At 32.0% G+C, this 20,272-nt stretch overlaps 2 protein-coding genes across 3 annotated transcripts in view; one reads left to right on the top strand and one right to left on the bottom strand.

Annotated features, from left to right (window-relative positions):
- Nucleotides 1-20,272, bottom strand: part of LOC139503924 (uncharacterized) — an 88,684-nt gene that overhangs the window by 16,971 nt on the left and 51,441 nt on the right. For both annotated transcript variants that reach the window (XM_071293943.1, XM_071293944.1), the window contains 11 exons: nt 12,227-12,337; nt 10,903-11,098; nt 10,575-10,648; nt 9,718-9,781; nt 8,739-8,842; nt 5,428-5,558; nt 3,735-3,924; nt 3,227-3,281; nt 2,626-2,768; nt 1,904-2,026; nt 444-526 (listed from right to left, as the gene is read on the bottom strand). In XM_071293943.1, coding sequence (XP_071150044.1) covers nt 444-526; nt 1,904-2,026; nt 2,626-2,768; nt 3,227-3,281; nt 3,735-3,924; nt 5,428-5,558; nt 8,739-8,842; nt 9,718-9,781; nt 10,575-10,648; nt 10,903-11,098; nt 12,227-12,337 — 1,274 coding nt within the window. The remainder of the gene's footprint in view (nt 1-443; nt 527-1,903; nt 2,027-2,625; nt 2,769-3,226; nt 3,282-3,734; nt 3,925-5,427; nt 5,559-8,738; nt 8,843-9,717; nt 9,782-10,574; nt 10,649-10,902; nt 11,099-12,226; nt 12,338-20,272) is intronic.
- Nucleotides 15,006-19,399, top strand: LOC139502977 (tripartite motif-containing protein 2-like). Its single transcript, XM_071292648.1, has 2 exons — nt 15,006-15,071; nt 17,629-19,399. The coding sequence occupies exon 2, from the start codon at nt 17,644-17,646 to the stop codon at nt 19,354-19,356; it is 1,713 nt and encodes a 570-aa protein (XP_071148749.1). The 5' UTR covers nt 15,006-15,071; nt 17,629-17,643; the 3' UTR covers nt 19,357-19,399.

The following is a 20,272-nucleotide window of genomic DNA, read 5'->3' as shown; positions in this document are numbered from 1 at the left end:
TAACAAAATCTCAAGTCCCGAAGAGGTTCGGTTTAAACAGGTTTCACTGTATATTAAAAGTACACATTATTTTTATTTTATTATAAACTAGAGACCATTCTGATTCCAGTGATATCTAGTTTTATACAAGTTTCTTTATTAATCAGTCCACCACTAAGGGTCACTTATGCATGGTCCCTCAAAATGTGACGTCATAGAAAAAAACTGCAGATTGCACCCTCATGAGTAAATACACAGACAACATTTGGCTGCTGCCCGCCGACTGCCTGAAAGACTCGTGCCTGACTGCTGACTGCTGTTAATTCACAAATCACTATAACTGCCATTTTCTTTAGAAATACGTTTAAAAAAATCTATTAAATATGCTATAAAACTTTTCAAAAGGCTATTGTTTAAAACGGAAGAGGACATGATCAATAAAAGATATAAAAGTGTATACATACAATATATCCATATCTTTCTGAAGTTTGTTGTACATCTGCCAAACCATGTGATACCTATTTAACAGACCATGGTATTTCTTATCCTACAAAAAAATTGAAAAAACAATATCATTTCATGCTAATAAAACATAACTCTTTCTAAAGGAAATTTCAGAAATCAATGAGTCAAACCTCAATAGTGGTAGCCACGGCCTTTAACGGTCAATTACTGCATGGGGTAGTCTTTTTAACCACGATGTTTCTCAATGGAAAATAATGTGCATCACATGACAATTCAAAGCCAACATGGTGGATAACTCCTTTAAGTTACGACATGTCCACTAACGATTTGTAAACAAATAGTTGCCAACCGAAAAAATTGTAAATAAAAGTTGCCAATGTTTAGATTTAGAGCAATTTCATTTAAAAAAAATAATTCATGCAAGCGGCCATCGATAAGTAGGAACTTATTTGCTATATCTTACAAGAAATAATATAGAACAGTCACACACAAGACACATTTTTTTTCCATTCAGTTTTTTTAAAACCAAGTGCTCCGCATGGCGCACCTTTATACAATCGCAGAAGTCGAACCCTGAACAGTTGGGGCAAGTATAAACACAACATTCAAGCTTGATACAGCTCTGAATTTGGATTGCGATGAAATTTTTGACATAATATGAGTTTCTGACACAAAACAAATGTCAAGATCTTACATATCTATTGCGCAATATTGTGCAATTAAAGATTTCTTCTTTTACTTTTCAAAAACTTGGAATTTAAGAAATTTGACAAAGAAAAAAGAAAACAACTACCAATCCCCTTTTTTTGGTAATTAGTCCAAAGCCTGCCATTTCTTTATATATAATATATAAGTAGTGTAAGGGAGGTAAATCCGAACAAACCCAACATTGTATGTTAAATGTTTTAGAATTTTCTCCCTTACACTGTTTTTAAATTGTCTTAATTGTCTCTCGACCAGAAATACCTAGACTGGTTGCCCAATAACCCTTAAAATAAATCCCAACATTCTACTTATGATATTAAACATTATGGTACAATTTCAGAACAATTGAAACACTAATACACAACTTTTTGTCCTGAAACTTGATAAATGCTGTTTTTGGCCCCTTTGAGCCCCTAATTCCTTAACCTTTTGGACCATAACCCCCAAAATAAATCCCAAGCTTCCTTTTGTGGTTATAAACATTGTGTTAAAATTTTATTGATTTCTTTAAGCCTATTCAAAAGTTATTATCTGGAAACACGACGACGTGATACCCATATATATGACCAAAATGTTTTTTATTTTTGCGGTCTTACAGTGAGTTGACTGTTAGTGTTGCTCTCCACCAATTGCAACTCATTCAAAATTTTGACCAAATTGCAATTTGTTTTTTTAAACCAAATTGTTCAACTGGTCTATGGGTTAAATTTCTAAAATACGTATGGCTTGTATGAAATATTTCTTCGATAACAACCTTGGCTTGGTCTTCAGTTAGTGACATCTGTTCAAATTTCTCCATTCTTTCTTTTGCCGCTTGCAGTCTCCGGGCTATGTATATAGTCTCAGTTTTAGCAGTGTCCATCGTTTTCATTCTGGTCTGTAAAACAGAAAAGTGTCATTAGTACCAATATAAAGTGATAAAGAAAGATAAAAACCCTTTTGTTGATGTAATATCAATTTACTTTGTGTTATTACTATACTCATAGACATTGTGAGAGATTATCCAATCCCACCCATTATTTTCTAAGCAGAAAGTGTTTTCTTAAATGTTAGTTTACATACAAAGTAAAAGGACAAAATAGTCTGAAATCTTTTATTTACTTAGATCTATATCAATTATAACTAAAAAAACTAGGTTTGCTGCCTCTTGTCATTGGCCTATCCCCAGTCAAATTTGAGCCTTTCATAGCTGACCATGCTGTATATGGTCTTTGCGCATTCTTAAATGCTGTACTATGAGTGAGTGATATATTGCTTTTAATTTCTGTGCCATTTGGTCTTCTGTGAATAGTTGTCTCATTGGCAATCATATCACATCTTCTTTTTTATATAATTATGCTGAGCTGCAGATATTGTGAAGTTTAAATTATTAATTTCAAGGCTTTCACCTTGGACCTTATTAGTTTACACTCTAAACTTGCATTAGCTTAGTATGCTACAAACTTGCATATAACAAACTATAATGACATGACCTACTTCTGCGTCTTTGACCTTGACCCTGATTTCAGTTTGTTTGTCAGACATTCTGGACTGGTCATACTGGTTGTGCATTGTTCCTTTGATCATCATCCTCATTGCCAGGAAGGCATTAGATATAATTAGTTCCATGTTATGCATATCTAAAAATATTTTTTTTATATTAGACAATACACCATACAGAAAACTCATAGCCATTTTTAATATGACATTGTTCCTAAAATAAATGGTCTGCATGGAGGTTTATCATTTCTTAATTCTTAATTGATTTTGAATTTTATCCTAAATTCTTTGTCCATCATTTTCTATTCACTTATAACCCTATCCAGACACTTGAAGATGACCTCTGTGTTTCTTCAGCAGATTTTGGATTAGGAAACCTGATGCAGATATGTTTACAAACAAAATTGCCCTTTAATTGTTTGAATTCAGACAAGACAAAATTGTTTAAATTCAGACAATACAAAATTGTTAGCTGTATGACCCTCCATCTTCTCTGTAAAAGCAGGTAATACCTTTTCAGATCTAGAGCTTGACATGTATGCACATGAAACACTGATTTAAATGCATAGAAAGAAATGTCTACAATATGTGTACTTACATTCAACTACATTAGCCACAAGCATTGCCAGTAGTTCTTTAGGATCTGGTGCAAGCTGGAAAAAAGTGAAAAATCAGTAAAATAAAATTATTAATTTTTCTTGGGAGTAATCCAAACTTTCAAATCATAAGACAAAAAAAAAATATTTTACCTAATCTAAATTTTTCTCTTTGCATCCTAATATTATCCAGAAAGAATTTATTTTCTTACCTAGTGACAATTGAATTTTAAATGAGACTAGGACCAAATAGAAATACTAGTACTTTACTAATACAATGAGATCCTATGTCATTAACTGCATAGAAAAGATAAAATAAAAGTTAAGCTCAAATCCATCAATAGATAATAAGACTGAGTGGTATGAGTGCCATTGGGAAAACTGTCCATCCAAGTCATAATCTATAAAAGTAAACACAGCCTTCAATACAGAGTACTGTTATTTATAAAAAAAATTGAATTATTGAAGACATAAAATCTTTCCAAAATCTTGGCCATATTTTAAAAATACCTGGTCTGGTATCAGGTTTTTGAGCTTATGTAAAGAATACACAAGATCTTTTAGGTTCTCTTTCTCCATCAATGTACACATGTGATCCCGGAAGTGCATGATGGCCCTCAATACACGTATAACATCTTTCTGTATCGCACTTAGATGGTCTTTATGTGCATTATCACATCTTTTGACAGCAGCTGTGCTCCTAAATTATAAAAAATTCATTGTAGTTCAAATGTCACAAGCTTGTCACTGATCTGCAAATTTGCTTTAAATAGTGAAAGGTTCAGGACTATTTGAAATTTTATGCCAAAAGTCCCTTCATAAGAAATCAATGGTAGGTCCCCAACTTTTGTGATTTAAAAATGAATAGTCGTCTCCTACATGTAGAAAAGATATGTACTGGATCTCAGACTCTTAACTAATTTGAAACCCTGTATATAAAACAACATACGCTAAACTTCATCAAAACTTAAATAAATTGTAGACATAGACATATGTCTGGACTGGGTCCCTAATGGCCTTGAAATGAGAAACTCAAAAGTTGTGTGTAAACAAAAAATCTCTGTATAGTCATATTAGATATGTTTCTATTTTTTACAAATGACTGAGCTTAACCATTTGCTGAGATTAGGAAAGTAGAGGAACATAGAATAAATGTGTAAAAACGATGGAGCTATTACATATGTTCAAGTATTAAATTTTTAAATAACTTTTTGTGTAAAAAAAGATTTTTTTTACCACATGGTGCCGCATCATGAAAGGATGTTCAGGGTATGCTTATTTACGGAAAAAGTAATCTCACTTCGTACCCTGAAAATTTAACCACATATGTGAAAATTTCTCTGCTTCTAAACGAGCCATTATGCATCTCCGAGTTTACAGTTTGGACTGAGCTACAGGAGAGAAACGTTACCATAACCGCCTATGTAAAAACATTTAAAGATATTGACCCGACTTTGTAACTTATAGCAAACTTAACAATTGTTAATACTTGTGATTACACTTGAAACAGCAGGACAAGTCTTGTTTCAATGTCCATCATTACAGACAAGACACAAATTTATATGCATTTTCACATGATAAACATTCCAGTAATAGTAACAAATAGATTCAATCTTGCAATATGTCAGAAATTTCTTATGCACACATTGATTTAATATAATTCTCTTCATGTATATCAACAATATACATTGATGCATAAGATATATAAAATGAAAAAAATAATGTTCACAGTAACCAGCAAACAATTATTGTGACTTTAAACCAAAACCGAAAATCATGTTCATCGATCAATACAGGATATTACAAGAAATGAGTTGTCAAATTGAAAGCAGACTGGGTTTTCTGTATTTTTAATGTACTTACAGGCTTCTTTCACCTACTTTTTTGTGTGCCTGTTTCCATATCTATCATTGATCATAATGGCCAAAATGACAATTCAAACCTCCATTTTTGTTATCAGTAATTACATAAGAAAATTTTAGAATTGGTTGATCATTTTAAAAGTAATTGCAACAAACCAACATAAAGTGTAATTTTCCAATCAAGGGCCATAACTCCTAAATGGTAAGAGTGAAAATTGTCAATATCAAACTTGACCTCCTCTGGTTGAAAGTATTAGTTGTGAACCACACTAGAACCAAGGCATTATAAAAATCCTCTGTTAAAGCAATCTAATAAAATAAGCTGATGTCTAGGTTCTTACCTTTGTTTTTCTTTCCGTAAGTGAGCTTTAAGTTTATCCAGTTCCTGTGAGAATTCCCTCTTCATTCCTGTCAACAATTTCTTAAAGTAAGCTGAATCTTTATCTGCTGGAGCTGAATCTGTTGTCTGCATCTACAAAGTGTATCAATCATTATCTAAATTACTTAATTTGTAAAATGTTTGTCTCACTTTCAACCTTTTAAAATTGACAGAGCTCAAGTCTTTTTGGTGTTATAAACGGTTGGAAAAAAACATTGCAAAAGTAAGTTTTAAAATAAAATAGTACTGTAAATTCTACATTTAAAGTAGAATATAGTCAAACCTGTAATAAGAGACAAGACAAAAGTGGGTCCCAGAGTTATTATTGGTCCTGTAGGCTGTAGGTCCTGTAGATTAAAATGAGGCTCTGACCAGTATTTTGAAGGCTTAGGTGCCTGTCCCATTGACCGATGTTAAAAGGGCCATTACAGTGCATATTTTGGCACTTTTTTTACAATATTAGGGTATTAGCAACTATTTCCAATACATGTTCACATTGGTCATCAGATGTACACGCTGTCAATTTCCGGTAGTGGTTTAAGAATTTATTATAAAACAAACCTCAGTGCGATCTACACATGGCCTACTAAGTTTCATTGAGCCATCTCTGGCAAACAATCAGCGATTGACCCCTTTAATGGAGCCAACAAATACAGTTGCAACCGAGAAAGTGATTCAGATTATGAAATTGATACTGTAAATTCAGAAATTATTGTGTGCATTTATTATTGCGATTTTGTCATTTTAGACTTAAATGCGATTTTAATTTTTACGATATTGAGAATAATCCTGTTAAATTCATATAAAATATTTCAAATTGTGAGTTTAAATTATTGCATTTACAACTCCTGTAACATTTTTCACAATAATAAAAACCTTGCATTAATTTCTGATTTACATTAGTGAAGACGACTTTAAAGAAGAATAATCAGTCCTTCATTGTTGACTTGCCAGTACATTTGGCTGCGAAGAATTAAACTAATACCAATAAAGTTATTTTTCTATAAAATATGTTATTTATTTTATTTCAGGATGAAATTGACAGATATTGTAGGACTGGCTAAAATTTTGTAAGACAGACAAATAATCTTGCTTTGTTGGTCCCATGACTCATGTGTCAAAAACAGTTTTTGAGAACTCTTAGGTCCTTGAATCATTCAGGTTATACTTCAATACAGGCTAATACATTTGAATATGACTAGAAGGAATAAATAATGTACCCAATTTTAGCATTTACTTATGAATTAAATGAATTATACTGTATTGGTCTCCTGTGTACCCCCACAATTGTATGCATTATTTAAAAAAAAAGACCTGTATACTTTAAATTGCATAGCTGTCAACTGACCCGTATTCTGCGGGTGTGACCCGAGTTTTTCACAATTCTGAGGGATCACCCGGATCACCCTCCGGGTCATTGAAATAACCCGGGAATTCCGAAAATGACCCGATTTCACCCGTATTTCTTAGCCTTGAGATTGATTTCATAAGTATTTATTCAATTGAAATACCGGCAAATTCGTAATTCTTCCATGATCAGAAAGTTCATCTAGCTATGTAAACTGTCAAATTAAGTGACCCATTAAGTGCATGGCTTCACTTGACAGCTTTGGTGTCAAACACACTGTTAATTAACACCAATCACCTTAGCTCTAGGTGTAAATAAATTGCACTATTTGTTTACAAAAATATTTCAAGCAAGATTTACTTCCCCTTATTTGTCACCATTCAAAATTATTCCTTATATTTACGTTTTATGGGTGAAAAAGATTTAATAATTCAAATATAAAATTCAAATACATATTGAAAAATAACTTATCATTATTTTTATACCTTTATACAATTTTTAAAAAATAGTTGAAAATTATATTTTACATTTTTACTTCCTTTAACTGTATTACTATATTTTATCATAGTCTAATTTCTTTTTGAATATAGAGATGGAATGTTTAGAAGCTACATAGCCAGTAGTGTCAAACCTTTTAAATTACATTTGAATATTAAATTGAAATGTTTTATAAACTCAAAAAGCCATAAAAACAACTTAAGACTGTGTCACTCAAATTTATAAAAAAATCTTTAAAAGTGCAATAAAATAATAATTAATAGAATTTAAAATGACTTAACCAAGTGAACATGCATTGATGTTTTGGTATCTTTGATTTACATTTTAAGAAAATGTACCATTAATACTGAAATTCTGCTCAAAAAAGTTTGTACGCGTTATGACCTGAGATTTGATTCTTCAATGCAGGTCATGACCTGCATTTTCATCATCACAGGTTGACAGGTATGAAATTGAAGGTGTTTGTTCAAAGACAGGTCTGGTATTTAAAGTCGTAAAAGGGGAGATAATTCCTAACCCAGGTATTACAATGATAGGTTCAGGTATATTAATTATCGTAATAGGGGACATAAATCCTATCCCAGGTATTTCAATAATAGATCTGGTATATTTATTGTCATAAAAGGGGAGATAATTCCTATACCTCAGGTATTTCAATGACAGGTCTGGTATATTTATTGTCATAAAAGGGGAGATAATTCCTCCTACAGGTATTTCACCGACAGGTTCTGCTATATTTATTGTCATCAGAATCTTAAGAAAAGGAGATATTTCTTACCTCAGGTATTTCAATGACAGGTTTGGCTATATTTATTGTCATCAGAATCTTAAGAAAGGGAGATAGCTCTTACCTCAGGTATTTCAATGACAGTTCTGCTATAGTTATTGTCATCAGAATCTTAAGAAAGGGAGACAACTCTTACCTCAGGTATTTCAATGACAGTTCTGCTATACTTATTGTCATCAGAATCTTAAGAAAGGGAGATAGCTCTTACCTCAGGTATTTCAATGACAGTTCTGCTATAGTTATTGTCATCAGAATTTTAAGTAAGGGAGACAACTCTTACCTCAGGTATTTCAATGACAGTTCTGCTATAGTTATTGTCATCAGAATCTTAAGAAAGGGAGATAGCTCTTACCTCAGGTATTTCAATGACAGTTCTGCTATAGTTATTGTCATCAGAATCTTAAGAAAGGGAGATAGCTCTTACCTCAGGTATTTCAATGACAGTTCTGCTATAGTTATTGTCATCAGAATCTTAAGAAAGGGAGATAGCTCTTACCTCAGGTATTTCAATGACAGTTCTGCTATAGTTATTGTCATCAGAATCTTAAGAAAGGGAGATAACTCTTACCTCAGGTATTTCACTGACAGGTTCTGCTATAGTTATTGTCATAAGAAGCTAAGAAAGGGATACAATTCTTACCTCAGGTATTTCAATGACAGGTTCTGCTATATTTATTGTCATAGCAGCTTCTTCAGCTTCTTTTTCTGCTTTCTCAAGGTCCTCTTTCAGTTGCTTTATTTTTTCTGCAATTTTCATTTGCGTTTTACATAACAAGAAACAAGCAATATATTTCAAACTGAATGTTGGTGTGTTATACAAGGATTTGAAAAACATGAAAAAGTGAAAGCTGATATAATTAGTTATCAAAAAGTTACAGTATTTCCGGCTGTTATCTGCTAATGGCTTGGGTTGTTGTCTCTTTCACATATTCCCCATTTCCATTCTTAATCTTATTGTAGAATAAAACAAGTGAAACTGCGAGCTACTGCTCACTGATGATACCCCTGCCGCAAGTGGATAATATTAATAAGGTAAAAATATGCAAGTGTTCGGTAAACAGGAAGTTGTCGAGTGATGAATCTGAAAACGCATCACACAGTATAGCTGACATATATTAATCCTGAAACCAAATTTCAGAAATCCTTGTATTGTAGTTCCTAAGAAAAATGTGACGAAAATTTTCAACTTGGCTATGTGTAAAATCATACAAGTGTTCGGTAAACAGGAAGTTGTCAAGTGATCAATCTGAAAACGCATCACACAGTATAGCTGACTTAGATAAACCCTGAAACCAAATTTCAGAAATCCTTGTATTGTAGTTCCTGAGAAAAATGCGACAAAAAATATTCATGGGATGGACTGACTGACGGACAGACAGAAGTAAAACAGTATACCACCCCTTTTTTAAAGGGGGAGTGGGGGTATAATAAATAAAATTAAAAAGCTCAAGGCAGATAGTCGAACCATAAAATTGGTCTGCAGATATTTTTCAAGAAAGATACTGTTATTTACATGGAGCAAACCATTATTTACCAATTCCAATTAAATGCTGTACATGTTTATTATCAGAAGATAGAGTTTGGAGCAGAAGTTTAATACACTCTTTCTATCATAGTACCTTTTTCTTTAATCATCTGTCTTTCCAAATCTTTGATTCTTTCAACATTGTTGGAAATTTGAACCTGAGAGAGAATTTGTTGCAAAATAAATTAAAGCATAATGTAGTGACATGTTCAAATGATACAAAAATGAAATGAGTTGGCCTTTTACTCAGGTTATTTCTACAATCAAAATAGAAATACATTTAACGTCAATGATATAAAATACTTATCCCATAAATAATATTTTTCAATCAAAATAAATATCTTTCTTAACAATTGATATCTTAGTTTTTCTTTTTATGTTGTGATGTTACACTATTGTTTCAAGAAAGGGTGAAGGTTGGTACCTTTGTTTTTTTTTAACCCACTGCATTTCTTTGCAACTGTCCTAATCTTATAAGTCATGCAGGAACCTGTGATTTATAAGTGTTTCTGGATTCTAGTTTTTCTATATAGAGTAGTCAGTTGGTTTTCCCTTTAGAATGGTTTAAAACTAGTCATTTTTTGGGACCTTTAGAGCTTGCTGTTTGGTACATGGTCGGTTTACTTTTACAAATTGTAATTTGAATGGAGAGTTGTCTCATTGGCACTCATACAACATCTTCTTATATCTAATGTAGGCGAACTTTATTGTTCAATAATAATACGGGATCTGATCCATATTGACAAAAAAGGTCTTTTATGATGTTTGCTCAAAAAATAGTTTAAGTTTTGGGTAGAACATCACAATTGAGTTAAAATGATACTCAATTTCCTAGACCTGTTCAAACAAAACTGTTCAAATTTACTTATAATAATATGAGAAGACTATCATTTTTCAATACTTTCTTTACTTTGAATGAAGAGTTTACACTTTGATGGATAAAAAATCTACCTTGGATCTCTCTAACTGTTCCTCTGTATCTTTGACCTTCTGCACTAGTTCAGGATCAACAACTTTTATAATAACTGTTAAAGAAAAAGAAAATTGTAAATATTTACAACAATTTTAACACAAGACCTGCAATTCCAGACATAAAATTGATATAAATTGATTTCAATACAATTATGTAATAATAAGTGTACGATGAAAATCAGGTGCAAGAATTCAAGCTATTTAGCAAATAAGGAAAGACAAATACTATCATGGGCATTGAAATATTAGATTTGGAGGTTACCTTTATTTTGAGGAAAATCAGAAGGTTACCAGGGGTGGTGGTTACCTTTCTTAGGAGGAACATCAGGAGGAGGAGGGGGCGGTTCAGCTGCCTTAGCCAAGGCCAGTTCTGCTTCCTTCTTCAATAATTCTTGTTTAGCAGACATTTCTTTGTCCAGAATTTCTTTCTCCATGCCCTTTGTTTTCTGTTCAGCACCCATCAGTTTCTTTGTCAATTCTTGATTTCTTTTCTCTTGCGATTCCTAAAATAAAATTGTTTATAAAACAAAGGGTACTTTAGCTCTGCAAGTGCATTCTTTAAATAAAAAGTAGTTCAGAATTATAATCCCAAATTATAAAGAAATATGGATTGAGAACTCAGCAACTACAGTATTTTTTTTCATTTTCATGAAAAAGGTGCAAAAAAATTCAGATTTCATAATATAAAAGAATTGTGTTAAATTATTTCTTTTTTAACCTTATCATAAGATACAAGTTTTGAATAGGCCAAAATTGTGCCTAAATGCACAACTCCTTTTACCATTTTTTAACTATAGCAATTTCAGAAAATGGTGCTAACAACTTACTAATTTGTTTAAACTGCAAATTTTAATTTCAGCGTGAAAACTTAACATAAAGTTATGAGTTTTTGGGTACATCTAGTTATAACTTACCATGTTGTTATATTGTAATTTTGCATTTCTATGCTAATTCTATGCTAATTCTACTTACATTCAATACTAGGTATTCCTTCTAGTCTATGCTTATCTTTCTTAAATTCATATAGTCTCCCAATTATATGCTTAACTCACAATTAACTTAGCCTTTTCTTCCATTTCTTCTACTCAACTAACAATGTACATTTGTACCAAGTTCTTTCTATCATTTCTTTGTTTAACTTACAATTAACTTAGCTTTTCCTTCCATTTCTTCTACTCACCTTTAAACGATGAACTAATTATAAAAAAGAAGATGTGGTATGATTGCCAAGGAGACAACTGTCCAAAAGAGACCAAAATGATACAGACATTAAAACAACTATAGGTCCCTGCACGGCCTTCAACAAAGAGCAAAGCCCATACTGCATAGTCAGCTATAAAAAGCCTGATATGACAATGTAAAACAAATCAAACGAGAAAACTAACATTCTTATTTTTATGAAAGTTTTTTCTTTCATTTTTTCTTTTAACTTAGTTAACCTAGCTTTTTCATCCATTTCTGTGTTACAATTGACCTAGCTTTTTCATCCATTTCTGTGTTTAACTTACAATTAACCTAGCTTTTTCTTTCATTTCTGTGTTTAACTTAAAATTAACCTAGCTTTTTATTCCACTTTAATGTTTAACTTACAATTGACCTAGATTTTTCTTCCATTTCTTTGTTTAACTTACAATTAACCTAGATTTTTCTTCCACTTCTCTCGACATTCTACGGATATTTTTCTTCAGTTCTTCAACTTCCTGGTGTTTCTTCTCTACAGCTGCTTTGGCATCCAATAATTTCTAAAATAATAATACAGTTATACAAATTTCACTTATGACAGAAGTTTTTTCTCATCAGGCCAACACATAAGAGCAAGGGGTGAGGGTCCCCATTTTTTATAAAGATATCTTCATGTACAGCTGTTTTTGCATCTAACAATTAATGTAAATAATACAGGTAAATATAGGTTCTACCACTACATCAAGTGTATATGTTCGGACCATACAAGAATTTGGACCATACATGTATGGTCATGACCATATGGGTATATACTCATATGGTCCGACCGTATGCATATGGTCAGGGTAATTAGCACATGAACTTTAAATACTTTTAAACTCTTAAGGTGTAATTTTGTTTAATTTAGTAACCAGTAACAAACATTAAAGAGTTATAAAGAACCATATAAAGGGATCACTGTTCATCCTGTTTTTCAACACACAACTTCTTTCAACTTAATATCTTTGATATTTGGTATATTTAAAGCTTTATCATGGTGAAGTACAAATAATTTTTTTCAAACTAAACTGTCATTTAAAGAGTAAGAGAGTACAGTTGGTTGATAAATGTTGCCTCAGGCCTTAGCACATGAACTATATGCGTTGCCTCGGGCCTTTACAGACTTCCTCGACCATTATTACAGACCTTGGACATATAACAGGGCCATTATAAAAACACCCATTCATTAATACTATAATCATGGTACGTCACATCCGGTTGCATACGGAAGTAGGTCTAAAAAATATTCCCTTGAATTTGACGGTTGTAGGTAATTAATCCGTAACATTTTATTGCAGTAAAACTATTTCTGTGTCATGAACATATGTCTTGGGTATTTCAAAACACCATTATTTTTTATTTGTGATTTCTATAGAAAATTTTGTAATCTTGAGGTTACATGGTGACTAAACCTTGTACACAGATAGAATAAGGGGAAAATTTTATTGGTTAACTACCAATGATGGTTATGTTCTTATATGCAATGAAATGTTATGCGAAATTTTTCTATAGAACTGGAAAGAATAAAACTTTACTCATGCCAAGTATTTCTTTATTTGCAACAAAGATAAATTCTGCACAATTTTTTGAAAAGTGCAAATTTAACATAGACTTATAGGGGAAAATCAATGGTGGTATTACACCTTAATAAGGTATACTCTTCCAGTTGCCACGTCATTTAAAACCCGATTAGAAGTCATTTTATTATATTTTGATAATAAAAAAGATAAACTTAATAAAAAATAAGCAGTTTCACACAGTTATTTTACTGACTTATTCAAAGTATATTTTTTTTACAATTAGCAGATTATCAAAATCAAATGCACATATTGTAAAAGGAAGAATATCTTTACCTTTGGAACTAACTTATATTATGAAGGAACTTCTATTCTGTGAATCTAGTATAAATTTGTTTTTTTTTTCACCACACGTTAGCTAATTCAGAGCTTTAGATATCTGATAAACTACCAAAATTATGAAAAATTTATCATTTACTAATGAACCAACAAAATGAGGTCAGTCAAATGAACCCTGTGCCAAACCAAAATGTACAACAATCATTCCATACACAAAATATAACTGACCTATTGTTTATAATATCACAGAAAGAGACAAAAACTTAACATTGTCCAAAGAACGTTGAAATTGAGTTCAAGGTCAAATAAAAAAAGACAGATATGTTCATCTTAGAACATTTCCATACATCAAATATATTGCTTATTATTATACTATATGAGTAATAGACCACAGTTGAAACCACAAAACTACACATTTTTCAATGAAACATAAAATTGAGGTCAAACTATTTGAACAAATTAGTTGAACAAATTATTAAAATTGTCTTTTGAGGGCAATATCTCCTTAAGGGTCAATAAAAATTATTGGTCATTAAACTTATTTGTAAACTTTACTTTATTGAACACTTTTGCTGTTTTCACAGTTACAGTTATCTTCATCTATAATAATATTCAAAATAATAACCATTAAGACTGAAAAAAATCCTTTTGGTGGCTGAAAACCAACAACATTTCCTGTAAATGCTTTAGTTTTTGAGATATAAGCCAAAAAATGCATTTGACCCCTATATATGTTTTCTATATTTAGCCATGGTTGCAATGTGTGTTGATGGATCAAAACTTCAGATACAATGTATAAACTAGATATCATAATGAAATTAAGTTAAGTTTGAAGGTATAAAACTAGTGTAGAAGTTTCAAAGAAGATTTGGTGAGTTAAAAAAAATGTACAAATCTCCATTAAAGGGAAACAAACCTCAAAAGGGAGTCAACTGACAATTTTGGTCATGTTGAAGTATTTGTAGATCTTACCAGCTGCTTTTTTTTTTAAGTAATTAAATATTTCTTTCAAAAATTGGGAAAATCATTATAGAGGGTCTTATTAAATTGAATGAAAATTTCAAACAGAAAAACTGACCTACATCTAAGTTAGTATCAAGAATTTTTAAATCAAATTTTATCTAAAGTAAAAATCAAATTAATAGTACATGTATTGCTGTATGCATCTGTAGTTTTGAATGATTCTCTGTCACTATAATGTTATCATAATATCACAATAATTTGACCTTTAAAACCTTCAAATTAAAAGACATTTGAACTGTTTCAAGTTTTAATATACCCAACCATTTAACTGTTAACTTTTTTAAAATCCCTACCTATATTATGTGTACCAGTTATTGGACATTGACTTCCCTGTAGAAATTCCTTTTCTAAAGCACCAGCAATCACAATATATAGGGTAAGAATACTTTAAGATTATAGGGGTAAAATAATGAGACAGCAGTCCAACATCACAAACAAGTGCTTCTGCATGATAACATTTGATCTTAAATCACAGAGGAGCAAAAGTCTATAATTTTATATATCAATCTCTGAATCAAGTTCAGACGAGTAATAAACAAAACTAATGGTGGAATTTATAACAAAAGTTGATTTGTGTTAAACCCTCTTTATCATGTTTATAGAAAAGATTTACCTGGTATAGTATTTTTTTCAACAATTTTTCTCCAAAGACTTTGTAAATGTCCTTTAATAATAGTTTAATATATGACAATAAATCATATACCTTACTTACAGAAGAGGTGTGATAAGAACAATTTTTTGCCATCTGATATTGCAAAAATAGTAAAAATTAAAATAATTTTGAATCATCACTAAAAAGTATACTGATCTTTAGGTTGCATTTCTGTAAATATTGACAATGCTATTTCCCATAGGAACTCCTTTTACGGCTAAAACTGTACCACTATGAAGTTTTGAAAAAAATCTTATCCTAGAATTGAAAGTTCATATGCACCACAATTTTTTTCAAAGGTCAAAATATAGGGCTGTGTGGTATATTTTCAACATTTATATGCCCTGAACTTCTCAGAGTTTAAACTTACACTAATTTTCTTAACTACCCCTACCTCGAATGAAAGGTTACCACAGATTTCAATGTAAACAATATGCACATGTTTATTTACTGGTAACATTCCCAAGTTCTGTCTCTACGATATGGAACACAGAGAGCATGACTGGGAACCAGTATGTAAACAAAAATGATTTTCTATGAATATTCAATTTCTCCCACAAAGAGGCGTGTTTTGAGCAACAGCTGTATTTACAAAGTGCAACCTTTAGATCAATATAACTAAGAAGGGGATAAAGTTTTAAGCAATAATCATAAATTGTTTTTGAGATATGGCGCCACATCTGACCCCCCCCCCCTTTTTTTATACAAAAAACTTGATAACTCTAAAATAAAATTTTGAATCATCACCTATCTATCTTAAGATTAATATAACTAAGAAGTGTTATAAGTTTAAAGTAACAATCATAAATTGTTTTTGAAATATGGCCCATCATGTGAAAAAAACACCCCCTGTTTTTGTTACAGTCCTGTAACTCAAAAAGTTTTAATCTTATTTTCATCAAAAACTTTACAGATCATTTGACCATATCATAAGAAACAACTATATTAAGTTTCATGAAATTTGGAAAATTTGTTCTCAGAGTATAATGGTGTGTCATGTGGACGATGGACAGACAGACAGACACAGGACATTTGTATACCATAATACCTCCCGTCAAAATTTTGACGGGCATATAAAACTAGAGGCTCTCAAGAGCCTGTATCGCTCACCTGACTCTATTGGGTTTTTGAATTCATATAAAAAAAGATAAAATTTGGCTACAAAATAACAACACTTGATCAGCACCAGATAAGAAACATTCATGCTATGTTTGCTTTCATTCCACTCAGTGGTTCTCTAGAAGAAATCATTTGTATGCATTTCCCGTAGGGTCCTATGGTAAACTAAGTCCCCCGCTGGCGGCCATCTTGGATGATGGATTGGCTACAAAGTAACAACACTTGGTCAGCATCTCATAAGGAACATTCATGCCATGTTTGGTTTCATTCCATTCAGTGGTTCTCTAAAAGAAGTCATTTGTATGCATTTCCAATAGGTTCCTATGTTAAACAAAGTCCCCCACTGGCGGCCATCTTGGATGATTGATCGGCTACAAAGTAACAACACTTGGTCAGCATCTCATAAGGAACATTCATGCCATGTTTGGTTTCATTCCATTCAGTGGTTCTCTAAAAGAAGTCATTTGTATGCATTTCCCATAGGGTCCTATGTTAAACTAAGTCCCCCGCTGGCGGCCATCTTGGATGATGGATCGGCAACAAAGTAACAACACTTGGTCAGCACCTCATAAGGAACATTCATGCCATGTTTGGTTTCATTCCATTCAGTGGTTCTCTAGAAGAAGTTCAAAATGTAAAATGTTAACGACGACGACGACGACGATAATCATGAGAAAAGCTCACTTGGCCCTTTGGGCCAGGTGAGCGTAGTAAAATAAATGTAACCATAATTATTGCTATTTTGTGCATTATTCCTTTGATTTTTTTTTGTGATAATTTTTATATCACGCTACTTGCTTGAGATGGAAGTTTATCGCTAGAAACTTAGCATGCACGTGGCGTTGCTAATGAAATTGACATGAAATTGACAATGTCGTCATAGGTAAAATAGCGATAAAAAGATTATCATTGTTCATCTCAACTCGATTGCATTTCTCGCTTTCTCCGTCCCGGCTGGTTGAGTTGTCACCCATAATCTATAAATAATGACAATATTCAAAAATTCAATATTAAATATTTGGCGCTGTAAACGTGGGTCCTCATCAATACTTTATTGACAGGGGGATGTCGTTCAAATAATTTAGATTTTAAAAAAAGTATCCACTTTCATATGTTGCGGTCAAGGAGAGCAAACACTACTTTTTTCTACACTAAATTTCAGAAATAAAGAGAGAATATGGCCTCATCAGATAAGGACTGCTGTACCCTATGCAATGATGATGGAACATCTACAAAAGCTGTCACTTGGTGCATAGAATGTGAGGTGTTCCTTTGTACAGATTGTGAAAAACATCACAAGAAGTCAAGAATATCTAAAGCCCACAATACAATGTCTACAAAAGACTACCACAATCTACCCAAATTCATGCAAGAAATTAGTAGCCAGTGTAGAGATCACAAGAAGAAGTATGAACTATACTGTTCTTTCCATGCCTGTCCCTGCTGTGTCACATGCATCACTGATAAACACAAAAAATGTCAAGAAATGAAACCACTGTCAGATATCCTAAAGCAAGTAAAATCGTCTGCCTCTGTTCAACTTTTTGAAAAAGATTTGAAGGATGTGAAGGAAAACTTAGACGAGATTATAAAACATTTAAACAGTAGGATTAATACAAGTGAAAGTCAAAAAACAAAAGCTGTTGAACAAATCCGATCTATGAGGAAGTCTGTAGATGATTTCTTAAACAAATTAGAACGAGAAATTCTTGATGACCTGGAAACAAAGCAATCAAAGCTGAAATCTCAGATGAACACTTTACTACAACAACTGAAAACACAGGCCAATCAGATAAGCAAATTGCAAAGCGAATTTTCAAAAATGACAAAATATGCAACTGAGCTACAAATGTATGTTGGTCTGAGAGAAATTGAGAAAACTACTTCTGAAGCATCAAAAAAATTAGAAGATTTAAAAAGTGGAGGCCAATTGGATGAAGTTAACCTAGAACTTACCATTTCATCTGAACTTAACTCAATATTAAAAGATGTCAAATCATTTGGAGATATTAAATTCAATAACAGCCCATTTACCCTTCAAGTTAAGACGGGAAGAAAAGATCAAGCACAGCACCTAGTTCCAACTATTACTACCCTTGAACAAATTAAACCATCAATGGTAAGACACCTGACAATTCCAGAAGATAGAAAGCGATTATGTATAGAAGGTTGTGGAATATTACCTGATGGTAAATATTTAATTCTTGATAACCGTTTTTCTTATAGTTGCCTGCTGCTTTTCAGTAATGATGGCATGTTTATGAGAGAAGTAGTGGAATTTACAGAACCCACATCGGATACTTGCTTTGTTAGAAATAATACAGTTGCTGTCGCATTAGGATTACAAAACCAGACAGTATTAGTGGATGTAGAAAAAAATAAAATATTTAAATCAATCAACCTTTCTCACAAGTGTTTATCAGTAACAAGTGATGGTCAAATCTTGGTCATTAGCAGTCCGGAGAAAAGTACAATAGTAAATCTGAATGATATGTCACATAAAATCTTAGAAGGAGTTAAGGCAAATAGTGTTGCATTATTCAAAGGAAATATCTATGGAACAATCTTTCGGGAAAATAAAGTCTGCTGCTATAAAAGTACTGGAGAAGCTCTCTGGACATTTATGCACGATGGTATTGTCTATCCACAAGGAATAACATTAGACAAAAATGGATTAGTTTATATAGTTCCTGGCTTGAACAATTGTCTCCTAGTGGTATCACCAGATGGTAAAAACTACAAGAAAATTCTATCAGAGGCTGACGGAATCAAATTTCTAGGTGCAATAGACATCAGCAGAGAAACAGGAATCATGATAGTATCCAGTGAAACAAGCACTGATAGTGATGATAGTAAATCATATCGAACAGCTACTGTTTATAAAATCTGAAATTTATGTGAAATTTTTCATTCCGCAATTAAAAGTCTGTATATATGTTTACTTAAATTCTGATAACAGTATAAACATATAGAATTTTAAGGAGATGTGGTATCATTGCCAATGAGACAATTATCCACCAAAACTTAAATGAAGTGGATGTAAGCAATTAAAGGCAACTGTATGGCCTTTAACAATGAGAAAAACTCATACTGTATAGTCTGTATTCAATTCATACACATCTGACCTGTACCCTAATCATCTTTTCATTACAACTATACAAAGTCATCTGTTTAGCATGTACACAAAATAAAATATTTTCTTAGTATTAAAACATTACAAATACAAAACAAGTTTGACACAAAATTTATAACGAAATTAGATATTGAAGAAAAGTAGTCAAAAAGTTGAGTTAGACATCTTAAAGAACAATGTAAAGAAAACCCTCATTCTGATAGAAGTTTCTATATCTAAGTTTAACTTTATTCAAACTAATGTTTAGTATCACTAGGTTGAATTATTCAAACCTTTTCATGAAAGACTACAAATTAAAGATGATGCAACATACTGCTACCATACATGAAAATGCAATCATACCACATCTTCTTTTTATATGAATACAGTACCACAAACATTGTATTATTGTTAATTCAGAAATAATTGCGTGCATTTATTATTGTGATCATTGAGGATAGACGAAGCAGTGAGAATTATTATTGCAATTACAGGACAATCTGCATCCAGATACTAGTATATGTATAAGATATCAGAATGTGTGTTCTGATAATCCTAATGATAAATAAGAAGATGTGGTATGATTGCAAATAAGACAACTCCTCACAAGACACCAAATGACACAGATAAAAACAACTATTATGTCCCCGTACAGCCTTGAACAATGAGTAAAACCTATACCGCATAGTCAGCT

The sequence above is a fragment of the Mytilus edulis genome, chromosome 14 (genome assembly GCF_963676685.1).
Source record: "Mytilus edulis chromosome 14, xbMytEdul2.2, whole genome shotgun sequence".
NCBI classification, from domain to species: Eukaryota; Metazoa; Mollusca; class Bivalvia; order Mytilida; family Mytilidae; genus Mytilus; species Mytilus edulis.
This window is presented reverse-complemented; position numbering and strand designations above follow the sequence as displayed.